Raw genomic sequence first — 14086 nt, 5'->3', positions numbered from 1 at the left:
TCTTCAGGTGGTCATAAGTGCTTGGATTATAGATGTTCAGTGCTCCTGCACATTGTGTTGTGCAATCTCTCATGTCGTGTAACGTGGGTTTGACTCGATCAATGCCTTTATTTTGTTATCATCAACCTCGGTGGGCCTCCCTGACCAAGGAGCATCATTGAGATAAAAATCACCAGCATGGAATTTCGTGAACCATCATTGCCACTGACATTCTTGTTGAGCATTGTCACCATAAACTTTATGCAACTTTTCACAAGCTTGACATGCATTCTTCCCTTTATGGAAGTAAAACAGTAAAATATGCCATAAATGCACAGTTTGGTCTTCCATCTTCAACTTGTGAAATCTCCAAAACTCAACCAAATCACTCAATTTTTTTTTTTAGGGTGAAGCTAGAACTGTCAGCTGTCAAATGACATAGCAATAACATAGCGAATGACTCTAGTACTTTCAAAAATGAACTAGTGCCATTTGTCTTAAACATGCATCATGAGTTTTCCAACAACTCAATATTTCCCTCGGCTCCCTTGCAACTTTCATCTATCTCCATCATAAGTATTATTTTGATATTTATATCCAAATGGCTATACTTTAAAAGTGTACATATGTATATGTTTTTAAATAAAATTTTATTTAGACTTAATATATTGTATTTCCTTGTTGTCCATTACTTCTTTTATCTCATTCCCTCTTCTGGATTTCTTCTTATTATCATTGGTTTATATTGTCTCACTGTTCTTTCAGAGACAATCTTGAGATAGTAAACTTCAAATTTCCTTTCAGTTCTAAAAATGTCTTTATTTCTGCCTCTCACTTTAATAGTTTGGTTGGATGTAGAATTCTATCTTCAAAGTTATTTTCCCTTAGAATGTTGAAGATATTTTATTGTCTTCTTGTATCCTGGGTTGCTCACATGGAGTCTGATGTCAATTTGCTTCTTATTTCTTTGTAAGTAAGCTTTCTTTCGACTGTAATAGCTTTTAAGATTTTGTCTTTATTCTTGATGTTCATATATTTTATCACAATATATCTCAGGGGGTGTTTGTGAATGTTTCATCTTAACTTATCTTGTAACCAGGAGGATCTTTAAAGTTCTGAAAATTTTTCCCATAAAATTTCTTTAAATGCTGTCTTTTACCCCAATTTTCTCTATTTTGTCCTTCTGGAAGTGCTTTTAAACTGATGTTAGAACTTCTGTGTCACCCACATATCTTAAATCTCCTAGTTTCCATGTTAATCTCTGCTTCCAATATCTAGCATTGGGCAGTGAATCCCCCTTCTCTGTGCGCTCATCTGCTTTCTGTTTTTCAGACATTTCTCACAGTGTCTAATCTGCCAGTTTACGCTTTTTTTTTCCTTTCCAGTTATTTTATGAAATGTTTTCTATTGTCTCTAAGGATTTGGTGTGAAGGATATATATGAGGGTGATAGGTATCAACAGTGCTCCAATTAGTTTTCCAATTTAAATACCTTTGCAAGTTTTGTAATATTTGTTAACCACGCTCATCAGCTCTAGAACAGGACCAGATTGGGGACTGGCAAGGTAGATGGCGAGCTGTGAAGACCCAGTTGTGGTGGGTGGGGGTCAAGAGCAGGCGCTCGGAGGCCAAGGGCAAGCTGGATGACTGAGGTCATGACAGCAGGGCCAATGGTGGCAAGAATTGAACAGGTGACAAGATACTTGTTTATTGAAAAGGAGAATAAGAGTTTGAAGTTCGTAAGTAAAAAAATCACCAGCACCAAGGGGATCCACGTAAAGGTTGGTGTTTGTAGGTTTCTGATGTGGGAGAAGAAATCAGAGAATGCACATATGTTCCTTATTTTGAGACAGCTTATCTCCATAGTTGGAGCACTTTCAGGACATATGTGAATATTTATCTGACCATAGTAGAATGCTATTGCCCATAGAAATGGGTCTTATTTACCTAGTTACTATCCATTTTCCCACATGTGCTGTGGCCATGTCATTGTCTAGAGAGACCTGAATTATTAAAATAAATGTCAGTATCCCAAGATGACATGTATTTCAATTTGTGTTAGAATGAACGTATCAGGAAGTCCCAAAGTAACAAACATAATATAGACAGAGCAAATTAAAAGTCTGTTTTGAGACGTTGAGCATTTTATTATTTCTTATAACATTTCAGTGCATGCAGCACTGAATATTGAACATTTCCACATTTTTACATTGTTTTATATAACCCTATATTAATAAATCTAAATGGAAAAGGGATAGCTTGCTCGCCCAAACAGTTGATATGAGACAAACTGGTGGAAGGAAGTGTTGCGTGAATTAGAAAGTGTAGCCTTCAGGTATTGAATGGAAGTTATCTTTAAAATTCAGATCAGGAATGAGCCAGGTAGCCAGCCTGAAGATATTGAAACCTTAACTTGGGAGAAATAGTCTCAATGTCTCAAGCGTAGCAGAGATCTCAGTTGGTTAAAGCTACTACAATATTCCTGTAAAAGGGTAAATGTATGAGGCAGAAGGTGCTAGAAATCCATGACTTTATCATACTGCAAGTTATCATCTTTGTAAGAATAAATTTAAGTACTAAGTAAAGTACTACAGGAAATAAGGAATCATACACTGAGAAGGGATATACCTTTGTTAGTACTATTTAAATGATAATTATCTTCATAATCATTTGAGCACTTGCTATGTGCCTAGCACAGTGCTACTCAGCTTCCACACATCGTCCCTCATTGTTAAAACAATCTGCTGAGATAAAGATGATCAAGTTCTTTTTATAGGATTAAAAGACTTGGTAAACTACATTCACATCTGGTGAATTTCAACAGAATAAATAATATGAATAATTTGGGCCTAAATTAAAAAAAAAAAGATATTCTGCTTTACCAGTAGATTGGAGTGGAGGTGGGAGGATGGAGGTTGTATTTTTATTATTTTATTATGAATTTTTATGCTTTTTTTTTCTAGTTCTATGTTTGCTCTTTTCAATTTTTGGAAATAACAAGACTGAGCACAACAAAGGGAGAAATTAGCTCATTTAACTGGTTCTGGTTTATGAAGACTTGCATTTTAATAAGATTTACCCAAACAAATTATACCAACTGCAGTAAGAAGCAGCCTTTACCAAGATGAAGGTGCTCATCTTTGCAGACAAGTCACAAGCCATTGATAGTTGACACATTTGCCGTGATTAAGTTGAATAAAAAAAAAAAAATCTGTGAAATCATGGCTGTGTACTGCCAGTGACTCGATTAGCTTTTTAAAATGATTTGATTAGGCCACGTATTATAATGTAATAATAGAGAGTAATGGATTAGGTACTTTAAGATGCATAAGTTATTTTTGTACTAGGCTGTTAGCCAAACCACTTTATGCTTTGCTGTTATACCTTGAATATCACACTTGTAATAAAGCAATTTTTCCTTTTCAAAAGCTGTTGCTATGTAATCTTAACATCGACACAAATAAAACAGCCAAGAATTATCAGTTGAAAAGGAAGGATAAAGAATGTACCCAAAGAATCATGCCAAAGGATGTCTGTAACATAAATTAAACCAAAAAAAAAAAAGGACCATTCCCATAATTATATTTCAAGAAAAAAATTCAAGTAAAGCAGTAATTTTAATCTCCCTTGAGTTTAAATTTACATTTAGGCTTCTTCTCATAAAAAATTGAACTCACACATGAAATTTTTTTTTCTATCGTAGATAGTGTATACAGCATAAAGACTACAGGATTTCTAATTTCTGTAAATAATTACTCTGTCACAGAGGGGAAGTAGATATTTGAAATAAGAGCAATGAGTTGGAAATTACCCATTCTCTGAAGGACACATGATCCCCCCATATTCAGTGTGAGTCTTTTTTGTTTCCACAGAGCATCTGTACGACCACCACTGCATTTTTGCACTTTTTCTTCCTGGCTTCGTTCTGTTGGGTTTTAACTGAGGCGTGGCAGTCATATATGGCTGTAACTGGAAAAATTAGGACACGGCTTATAAGGAAACGCTTTTTGTGCCTTGGATGGGGTAAGCATGTTAATCTACCCTTTTGTACTTTTATTAAAATGACTGAACACGTATAACAAAGAAATATAGTGTGCTTATCTCAGGATACTTTTATTTGTGTCTAATTTGATATATAGAAGTGGAAGTATGTGAGGCTGGTCATTTTTTAACGTTCTTGAGACATTTGGAACTTTAAAAGGAGTAAATATTGGACGGCCATGTAGTTAGTTAACAATCAACAGTGAGTGGGGTGAGATGAGGCCTGAGATATTTACAGGCAGAAAAGCAAAATGTTCTCTGCTGTGATATGTTCTGAAAATGCAAAATATTTTAAAATATTCAGGGCTCGAAGTCATGTACACTAGTCATGTACCTCCCACAAGAAAACTCTGAGGAATTCATTCAAAGAACGCTCAAAACAATTAAAGACTACAGCTATTATGTCACCGGGGAAAAGCCACTTAGAGGATGAATGAAACTTCATGGATAGTCAGTTTGGTCCTCAAAGGGAAAACAGAATTGTTGACAGACTGGGAATTAATTAATTCTTTGCCTGTCTTTATTAGGAAAAAATCTTTCTTAAATTGCCTCATAAAATAGACATCTATGCATTTCATAGGATGAATTCTAATGTTTAATTAGAGTTAATTAGTTTTCTTTAATTAGAAATAATTAGTTTAATTAATTTCAGGAACTAGTTTTAGAAAAACCCCAGGATTTTGATATGTTTGCCTTTGAGTTTCAAAAGATTTGCACTAAAAACACTGAGGAATTTTGGACCAAATATACAACAAATACCTAATGTATCAGAAGACTGGAGAGTGGGATGCTTGTGGAGCCTGAAAAATTACAAATAAGTGGACTTATTAAAATACTAGAGTAATTCATGCTGGAAAAAATACGGTCAAGAATACTTAAAGATTATCCATCAGGTTTCAGCAATGGTCTCTCATGTCTGACGAAGTATTTGGGGTCTTTGCCCTAATAAAATAAATGGGAAAGCTGCTAAGAAATTAGAGAAGGTATTCTATTTATACTCTCATAAAATTTTTGTGTGGATTTATGTCAAAGACCTTCTAAAGTCAGACTGGTATTGAATCAGAGATACTCTTATCATTAATTAGTACCATAGATCCAAGAAAACTAGAATTTAGGTAAAGAAGACTCTCCTTGAAATATATAGAGTGGCAATTTCCAATGGTACTAGACTATCAGGAAGTCTGTGAGTGGACAGAATGGTGGCAGAGGAGTCTCATTATGGCAAAGTGCAACACAGTAAGTTTAGAGTTTTTAAATCTAAATTATGTGGAATAAAGACTGTTAACCCTTCAGCTATGACGTAGGAGATAATTTTTTTCCTATGAACTTGTTCTAGTCAATCAAAAAAGCCAACTAATGATATGCATGAAATGCATAAAGGAGGAAACATTGTATATATCATATATATGTATATATAATTATATATGATTCAAATATATGCGGAGAGAGAGACACATAGACACAGACACGAGTATTTGTTTAAAAATATGGTATGTCCTCTGAGGTGCTCTCCATAGTTCTTGTCATTAAATCTTATGTCACTTGAAAAGACTCCCAGAAAAGAATAACAGGAAGGAGGGGAAGCAACAGGGAAAAGGAAGATGGGTCGAGGGGGTACGAGGTGATTAGGTGATAGATTTTACAACCTGACAAGGCAGGCCTGAGCTTCCTGAAAGAAAGACATGATCAAAATTTAAAAAGAATTTAAACAGCATAGATTAGACTGAGCTCTTTTCACCAAAATACAAGGAGGTTTCATTGAACTTGATTCATGTAAACAGAAACTAAAAGGTGCCAGGACAGAATTGTTGCAGGTATGCGGGCAAGTGAATTCTAAGGGGCACTGAGTAATACATGGAGTGATACCTACCTAGAGGTCCAAGAAGAGAAAGTGGCATATATTTTCTGACCTCCATTCAGGATTATTAAAGGAGGGTAATCGGGAAGATGCAAAATTAATTTGTTAGGGCCCTTAACTCTGTTTCTACATTCTTGCTGATGTAAGTAAATCATAAAGAATTAAGTGACACTATTTTTTTTTAATCTAAGTACAACTTGATGTGGATCAATATATGGCCAATCAACTGAATGTTCCACCTCTGTGATAGTCCATCACACCAGAACATCCACTTTTTTTTTTGCCTATCTGATATTATAACAGTCTAAACCCTTAGGGGAAAAATAACTTAAAAGATATACTAAATCTCTGTTATTAGTTTCCTTTAAACCCATGTCAAATGTAATAGTAACCTAGCAACATCAATGAAGTGCACTGAGTTAAAAACCCAGCTGTCGCTCTCATATTTCTGTACTTGAAAGTAATTTTATAATGGAAACATGCTGTATGAAGTGATTCATCCAAAGGTAGTTCCTCTGATTTCAGCATTTCGAGTTTGTCCTAGCTTTTCTTGAGCCAGTATGCACCGTGGTTATAGCTGAATGTGAAGTGTGGCAATGTTTTTCTTACAGGTCTACCAGCATTAGTAGTGGCCACATCAGTAGGCTTCACGAGGACGAAAGGATATGGCACTGATCACTAGTAAGTCCATCCACAGTGATAAATCATGTTTATAATTAAGGAAGTCATCAATGTGCTCCATTAGTCTTGGTTGGCACTGCTGATGGCTTGCGTTTTGTCATTGAGTCATTAACAATTGTAGAAATCGCATTAGTGAGGAATGATGTGAGGTAGTTTAAATGCACAGAGGTTAGGAAATGAATGTCACGGCACTGTCCAAAATCCTTGTATCAATTTCCATTTCTTCATAAGACCAATGTACTTGATTTTTTAAATATGTCAATATGTTCTTTACATGTTCAATCTCAAACATGTTTTTTTAGAACTGGACACATCTTGACGCATTTACCTTTTAATATGTGATTATGATCTGAGCTTTTAATTCCATTGATGATAATACATATTGATATCAACCAAGTTTTGTCAAGTTTAGTTTGAGTTTTCTTGCTATGTTGGGCTAATACAAACTAAAACTCATAGATCACGGGAATCAACAGATCCCAGATTAGGAATTGCCTGGGCTTCGGGGAGAAAATAGAAGGAAGAAAAAGGGGTATATATCAGCTCATACTACTCATAACTATAATACTAATAAAGTCTACGAGATAATTTATAACTAAAGTTTATATTTCAGCCATAAAACAATACACTTTTATATTTCATTTGCTTGTTCAAAGTTGAGGAGGCAGTTGAGAAATGGGGAGAGAGATGTACATCTTGTCAGAAGCAAAGTTTTAAAATACGGTGTTGTGTTTGATTGCCTTCAGGTCTGAGATAAGAATCACTGCCATATAGGCCATCTGGTGGGTTCATCCAAACAGAGTATGAGAGACACTACTTCACCTGCCCATCCAAAAAAATTTCCAAAAAATTTAAAGAACTAGTGTCATCAGAGCTCTTGTTTTTCTTATGCAATCTATGGATGGGAGAAAAAATCTCCCTAATAACATATGTTGTAGAGCGGCGCTTACTACAGCACTATTTCCTTTAATCTATTACTTTTTACAATAGTATGATTCCTTTGGCATAAACCCAGTATTTAAAAGGTACTGTACTGGCGATATGGACAGAAGTAGGATTATGGATGATGTAGTTCCAACTTTTCAATGAGAGTATGATTAAAACCAAATACAATATAATATAAAGATTGATTTACACAAAAATATAGTTGAAATTTATTGGCAGTCTCAGAGACACCAAACTAAAGTGTTCTATCAGACTAAGAGTTTTTCCTCCAGGTATTTTACTTAAAAAATAGATATTAAATTGTCAACCCCAAAGGGGGAAAGTAGAATTTTAACTGTCTGCTGTTATGGTAATGAGCAGTAAGTAAATCAGACATCGAATACACACATATATGCTGTGTTATGTATTATTGATATATATATATGTGTATGTATGTATGTATATAAAATTACTAGTTTAAAATGTTAATTAGGGTATAATTTAGAGTAAATAAAGTAACACTTACCCTATTAGGTTTAGAGTTCTGTGACTTTTAACAAATGCACAAGTCATGTAACCACCACCACCAATATAGAAGTTTATTGTCAAAACAAACAGAGCACACTTATTGATAACTGTTAATTTTGAAGGCAGCAGGCTGATTCTGTGGACTGACAGTAATACTGAAAAGGGTCACATGTCAAAAACAGGCACATGAAGTAGTGGGCATGATTGTTTTCATCAGCAGTGATAAAACAATTCTTCATAGTTTCCTCTTTGACTCTCCCAGATTCTGACGTGCACATGAGCCACCTTACAAAGCCTCCAGTGCCAAGCCCCATGCCCTCTCTGTGTCCTTGTGCTGTGAGAGAATGAATGTTTTTGCCTAAATGGGTTACCATGTCTCTATCACTACAAACCTGTATCTCTTGATGAATTTAGTAATTGAAATAAACACAGCGGCATTGATTTTTAATCAAAAGTTTATCTTTAGCAAGTTTTCTTTGTACCGTGGTGAGAAAGTAACATTAGAAGGAAAAAAAGCATGCAAACCACAAATTATCCATTTGCTGCAATGATGGATTTTAAATCACTTTCTCCCAATAGCTCAGTGGCCTGAAGGAAGATCTGGTAAATGGCATGTCTTCGACTCTAAATACACACTGTTCTTCCTTAAAAGCACATTTGAAAAATTCTATCATGGATATAAAGCAGCATTTTACAAAACTTAATAGTCATCTTTGTACTGAAAGTCAATATAAAAATCTCACCGCCAAGAGTAATTTGTCTAAAATGTTTTAACTGCCTGGAAGTAAGGCCTTATAATAAGTTTCTTTTTCTGTGTGACGTGTATAGTATTTCTCACTCGTGAACTATTCTAATTTTAGCTTTTTCCATGTCTTCTATGCATTTTTTTTTTAATTACAAAGCTTTGAATTTTGTCAGAATTCCAAGGCTAAGTGATAGTCCAAGTTATCTGTATCACACCTTCGTGGTTTAACACTTATCACTAATTTTTGTTAGTTTTTATCTGATGTTATTTTCAGTTGCTGGCTCTCTCTTGAAGGAGGACTACTCTACGCTTTTGTTGGACCTGCCGCCGCCGTTGTCCTGGTAAACACTGAAATCAGCTTATTCTGTTTCCTTAGGAAAAAACGAGAAAAAAAGAGTACTTTGTTTCAATTAGAGTGACAATTTTATGTTGTGTAGAAATTTTAAAGTTCAGTGAATTATTACTTAAATTTGAATATCAACTGGTATTCCATCCTTAATTACTCTAAAATGTTCCTATAATATTTTGAAGGTTGAAGAATATTAAATGTGGGAGCGTGGGATTTCTCTTACAGTAATTTCATATTTGTGAAGAAGTTTGAGTAAGTTCCAATAAATTCTTCCTCTTTCATGTATAGAATTTCATCATTTATGATTATTTCACCTTTATACTATTCTGTATGATCTACATAGTTATTAAAAGCTCAGTCTTAATAACTGCTGCTGCTACCAAATATCAATGAGAAAATATATGTCCCTATACCCAAGTTTCCCAACCTCAGCACTGCAGACATTTTGGTCCAGCTGTTTCAGTTTGTTGCAGGACTATCCTGTGTATTTTAGGATGTTCAGCAGAATCCCCAGGTTCTACATACTGGATACCAGTAGTATCTTCCAGCTGTAATGATCAGTGTCTCCAGGCATTTCCCAATGTTTCCTGGGGGGTAAAAATCACCCCCAATTGATAATCCCTGCTTATATTACGCATGAGGATTTTGTTCCTTTTTGGAATCACAAAATAATTCCTTTCCATGTTTAATTATAGGAACATGAAAGTTTCCTACCAATTTGCCTTTCTCTCTCTCTGAATTTATTGATTACAAATCTTTCTTGTCCAATAAATCCTTAGAAAAAAATGTAATGAAGTAAAGAAATGGTCTGAACTAAATACAAAGATCCATATCGCTATGCAATTAGATTTCTAATTGGGAAATTGCCCTTTGGTTTCTTGAATAACTCATTCAATAAATTGGTAGCTAGCGACATCTTTCTTAATAACTCTGTGACTTTTTCTTCCTTAAAGTTTTCTCTCCTCTAAGCTATGATAGAGAGCAGAAACTGCTAATGTTGCACAAAGAACTAAAACCTAAGCATTAAAGAACAGCATAGGGAAACTGAAACTAGTAGATACGTTTTTGTCTGATGTATTGAATTTTTATTTAATCAATTGAATTATTTCCCTAAGCTCCTAGGTGAATATACATATACCCCTAAAATGATTAGATGAAGAGTATGTGTATAATTGAAAGACCAAAGTATGGTTTTTGGAGTGGTGATGAATCTCCTCATTAGGTGAAATTGGAGATTAATAGAATCCATGAAATACACTTTTTCTCTTAGTTCATAATAATGAGAAGTATGAAGATGAGTCTCTTGATTAAATGTTATCTTGTCATGAAGCTATGAAGAGTGACACCTCCTAAAATCCGGACCTAACTGGTGCTTTGCATCTTCCTTACACCAGCAATTAAATAGATTTCAGCTTTATAGTTCATCTGGCCAAAGAGTATTGGGGTGAAGTGGAATTTTTTTTTTCTTAACTAGTAAACTAGTAATCCTGCTTAATTTGAGAGATTTTTGTGAAAAACTAGTTCCAGTATCGCCTTCACCATTTGCACTGGAGGGGCACCAAGATTCTGTTGATTGTGGAGGGTAAAGGGCAGGAAATATTTGTCCTTGTTTGTGTTGGTTTCAGCATTGGCCTGGCTTCCTTGCCCAGGAAGTGTGGTAGACTAGAGAACTGTGGGCGCTCACCCTAATGGGTGGCTGCAAATAGCCCACAGCTATCTCTGCAGCTTTTTAACCATTTTCCTGGAGAAAGAAAAATGTGTGTGATTTCATTTCAGCTGTATCTAAGTCCTTGGAAGTGAGATTAAGAGAGTCTTAGAGAATGCTGAGAAGCGTTCAATATCACACATTACAAGAAGTGGTATTAGTGTTCATCTTTTAAAGGATTGCGATGAGTTGAATAGGCTTTACCTGCTTGGAGGAGAGCATGGTGCATCCAAATGCTGCCCACCCCACAGGAGACACAGCCACACGGCATGAGGCATTTAGGCATTCTGTCCTCCCTGCTGGGGCAGTGACACATCCTTTGCCCCCTTGGCAGCCCCAGCTGGGAGGCTCAAAGTCTTTTGACTCGCAGGCATAGGGTAAAACTCATTTAGCCAACTGATTTTATTCAGGGGTGACTCAGAAAGAAGAATGCCAGATTGGCATAGTGTGGCACCATTTAAAAGTTAGGCAATGGAATGTTAATTTACTCAGTGGTAACTGCAAAGCGTTGAAGTCAAGGGTGCTCCATGTACTTTAAAACTTTAAAGTAACACAGCACTGTTAAATTGTTCCTTATTCCTTTATGTACTTATAAACTCTTTGAGAAGTGCTCCACGGCACTGCTATTGTATTTCATTCTGTGGTGGTTGTAAATTGATAAAAGAGGGTTTGCAGGAGAAACAGGGACCTAATTCCCTTCAACATCATTGAAAGGTCAACCTTTGTTTCTGTTTGACAGGTCAACATGGTGATTGGCATTTTGGTATTTAATAAACTTGTTTCCAGAGATGGGATCCTAGATAAAAAGCTCAAACACAGAGCCGGGTAAGCCGCAACTAGTGGATTTTCAAGGTTCTTTACCAGTGAATCCCATACTCCAATTCTAGGTCATCACGGACTGCATTTAACTGCCTTGAATTTTGTTCTTGATGCAACAGTGTGTCCAATAGATTCTGCCATTTGAGTTTTCAATGTACTATTATTCTTAGGTGATATGGCCAAAATCTAAAAATAGGTCAGAAAACCATTAAGAAAATCTAGGTTTATGTATGTGGCCTGTTTGTAAGATAAGATTAAATGTTAAGGCTAGACTTAAAATACATGTCTCAGGTGTGGATTTTCAAAGGCCCTTAGTTTGGGTCACAAAGAAAGGAGTATAGATTGAATTTAATGTCAATATAAGACACAACCGAATTGGGACAAGCAAACCTTAGTAGAGAGAAAATGCTGCATTTTCTTTGGTTAACTGTATATATCAGAAAAATTCTTTACTTGAAATAATCTTTTTATGAAACACTATTCTTGTCAAAAATTCTCATTCTACATGACATTTTGACTATAACTTGCTAGAAAGAGTTATTCATAATTTTCACTTGCACATTTTAACCATTTATAAAATTTAGAAAAGCATGTTACTATTATTTTAATATCACCATATCCAATGATTTAATAACTTTCATAAGCAGATTGATAGCAGATTTTTAAGGTTATATCATCACTTCATCATAAAAAATTTGTATAACCTTGAAGTATTAATGGCTTTGAATTTCCCTTTGTGTTTTTTCTTATAAAAAGTTTATAGCATTCTCCTTTCTGTTTAACTACACCTTATTCAAAACTTACCCTACAATTGTTTTAATTTCTTTAATAATTTATGGCATTATTTAATAGTCATAGTATTTGATGATCGACTGGTGAGAATTTTAGGTCCTCTCTGTTTTTATAATCTATGTAATGATTTATAAGAGAGTATAGGTATTTTATTTTTTCCCCTAGTAAAAGAATAGGTTTAATGGCTTTCAATATAAAAAATTGATATCATTCATATCAAACATCAAAACCACAGTAGTGTAATAAAAACATCATTAAAGGTTCCTTTCTGAGGGGAAAATCACTTTCCATTTAGAGACTTTTTTTCTTCACTTCAGACAAGTCTCCATAGCATCTTTAAATAGGCAGACTTGAACTTTTACAGACACTGAGCTTTCTATACCACTTGAACTTGAAGCTTTCACACGATTACTCTTGCTAGTGTGCCACATATGGTTGGAATTGGAGCAAGAGCTTTTTCAGTTATTTTCATCTAGAATTGTGATGTAAGAATAAATTGATCATACTGACTACCAGGTATAAAACTCTAGTGGTGTAAACTTATATAATTTTTTTTAACTGGGGTGTGGGGTAGTTAGTGGTTTAGGATAAAGCCTTGAAGTAAAAGAAAAGGAAAAAAAAAAAAAGCCCATATACAAAATCTAGCTCTGCAGTTTACTAGTTGTGTGTGTCTTTGGGCATGTTACTTAATCTTTCTGCTGCTAAGTCTTCTCACCTGTAAAATTGGGATAATAACTCTTGCCTCAAAATGCAGCATATGGAATATAATGTGCATAAAGCACTCATTAGAATATCTAGCAAATAGCAAGCACTCCCTCAACAAATGGTAGCTATTGTTATGATGAATGAAATGAGGAAGCCAAGGTGGACAGGTTGTTTTCAAAGGACCTTGACTTCTATCAGTCCAGCTGCTGTGGTTCTACCATTTATGACATTGAGGTCAGAAAAAAGAGATGAGATGATCAGAATAAGTATAGTGCTGAGGATCATTAACTTTACAATTGATATTTTTTCTCATTTAGTTATTTTATATGTAATATCCATTTTGATTCACATAGCTCTTTGTGAGATATAACATAGGGTTAGGAGAAATGACAACATTGTCACATTATGAATTTAGAAATTACCTATTTTGATCTACATATTAATTTTAAAACCTGTATTTCTAAAAATAAAAGCTGCATCTGTTTCCCTGGCAAAACTGAGTCAAGCAATGTTTTTCTAGTTCAAAGGTCACTGCTGGAGAAATAGAAACATTAAAAGCAGAATACTGGTTACTGTCCAAAGCAGAAAAGAACTATTAACAAATCAATGACTCTAGGTTTAAAGGAATTTTATCTATAATACAAAACACTATTTTAGCTTAAGTATGTATATATATAGATTGAAATATTCTCTCTGTTCCAAAGTGTGATTGAAGATCATTAGCTTCAAAATTTTGAAACTAATTTTATTTCACAGAGAAAGCAGTGAGGACAGCAATAAAGACTTTAGAGAAGAACAAATAACCAAAATTAACTAAAGAAACATTGAGCAGAAAACTAATTGATTAACTTACAATTGATCTTTCTAATTATAAATATTGACCATTTCAGATTCTATGAATATACATATATATCAAGCATTTCTTTTAAAATAGTATTTAGAATGAAATATGATACTGACA

The 14086-nt window shown here is 34.6% G+C and overlaps 1 protein-coding gene across 1 annotated transcript in view; it reads left to right on the top strand.

Moving 5' to 3' along the window:
• Positions 1-14086, top strand: part of LOC109373971 (adhesion G protein-coupled receptor B3-like) — a 178926-nt gene that overhangs the window by 114308 nt on the left and 50532 nt on the right. The window contains exons 5-8 of the mRNA XM_019628233.1: positions 3851-4001; positions 6489-6558; positions 9030-9096; positions 11549-11634. Of these exons, the coding sequence (XP_019483778.1) occupies positions 3851-4001; positions 6489-6558; positions 9030-9096; positions 11549-11634 (374 nt within the window). The remainder of the gene's footprint in view (positions 1-3850; positions 4002-6488; positions 6559-9029; positions 9097-11548; positions 11635-14086) is intronic.

Source organism: Hipposideros armiger, unplaced genomic scaffold (assembly GCF_001890085.2).
Source record: "Hipposideros armiger isolate ML-2016 unplaced genomic scaffold, ASM189008v1 scaffold_764, whole genome shotgun sequence".
Lineage (NCBI taxonomy): Eukaryota > Metazoa > Chordata > Mammalia > Chiroptera > Hipposideridae > Hipposideros > Hipposideros armiger.
Note: the sequence above shows the minus strand (reverse complement) of the source record. Positions and strands in the feature narration are given on the sequence as shown.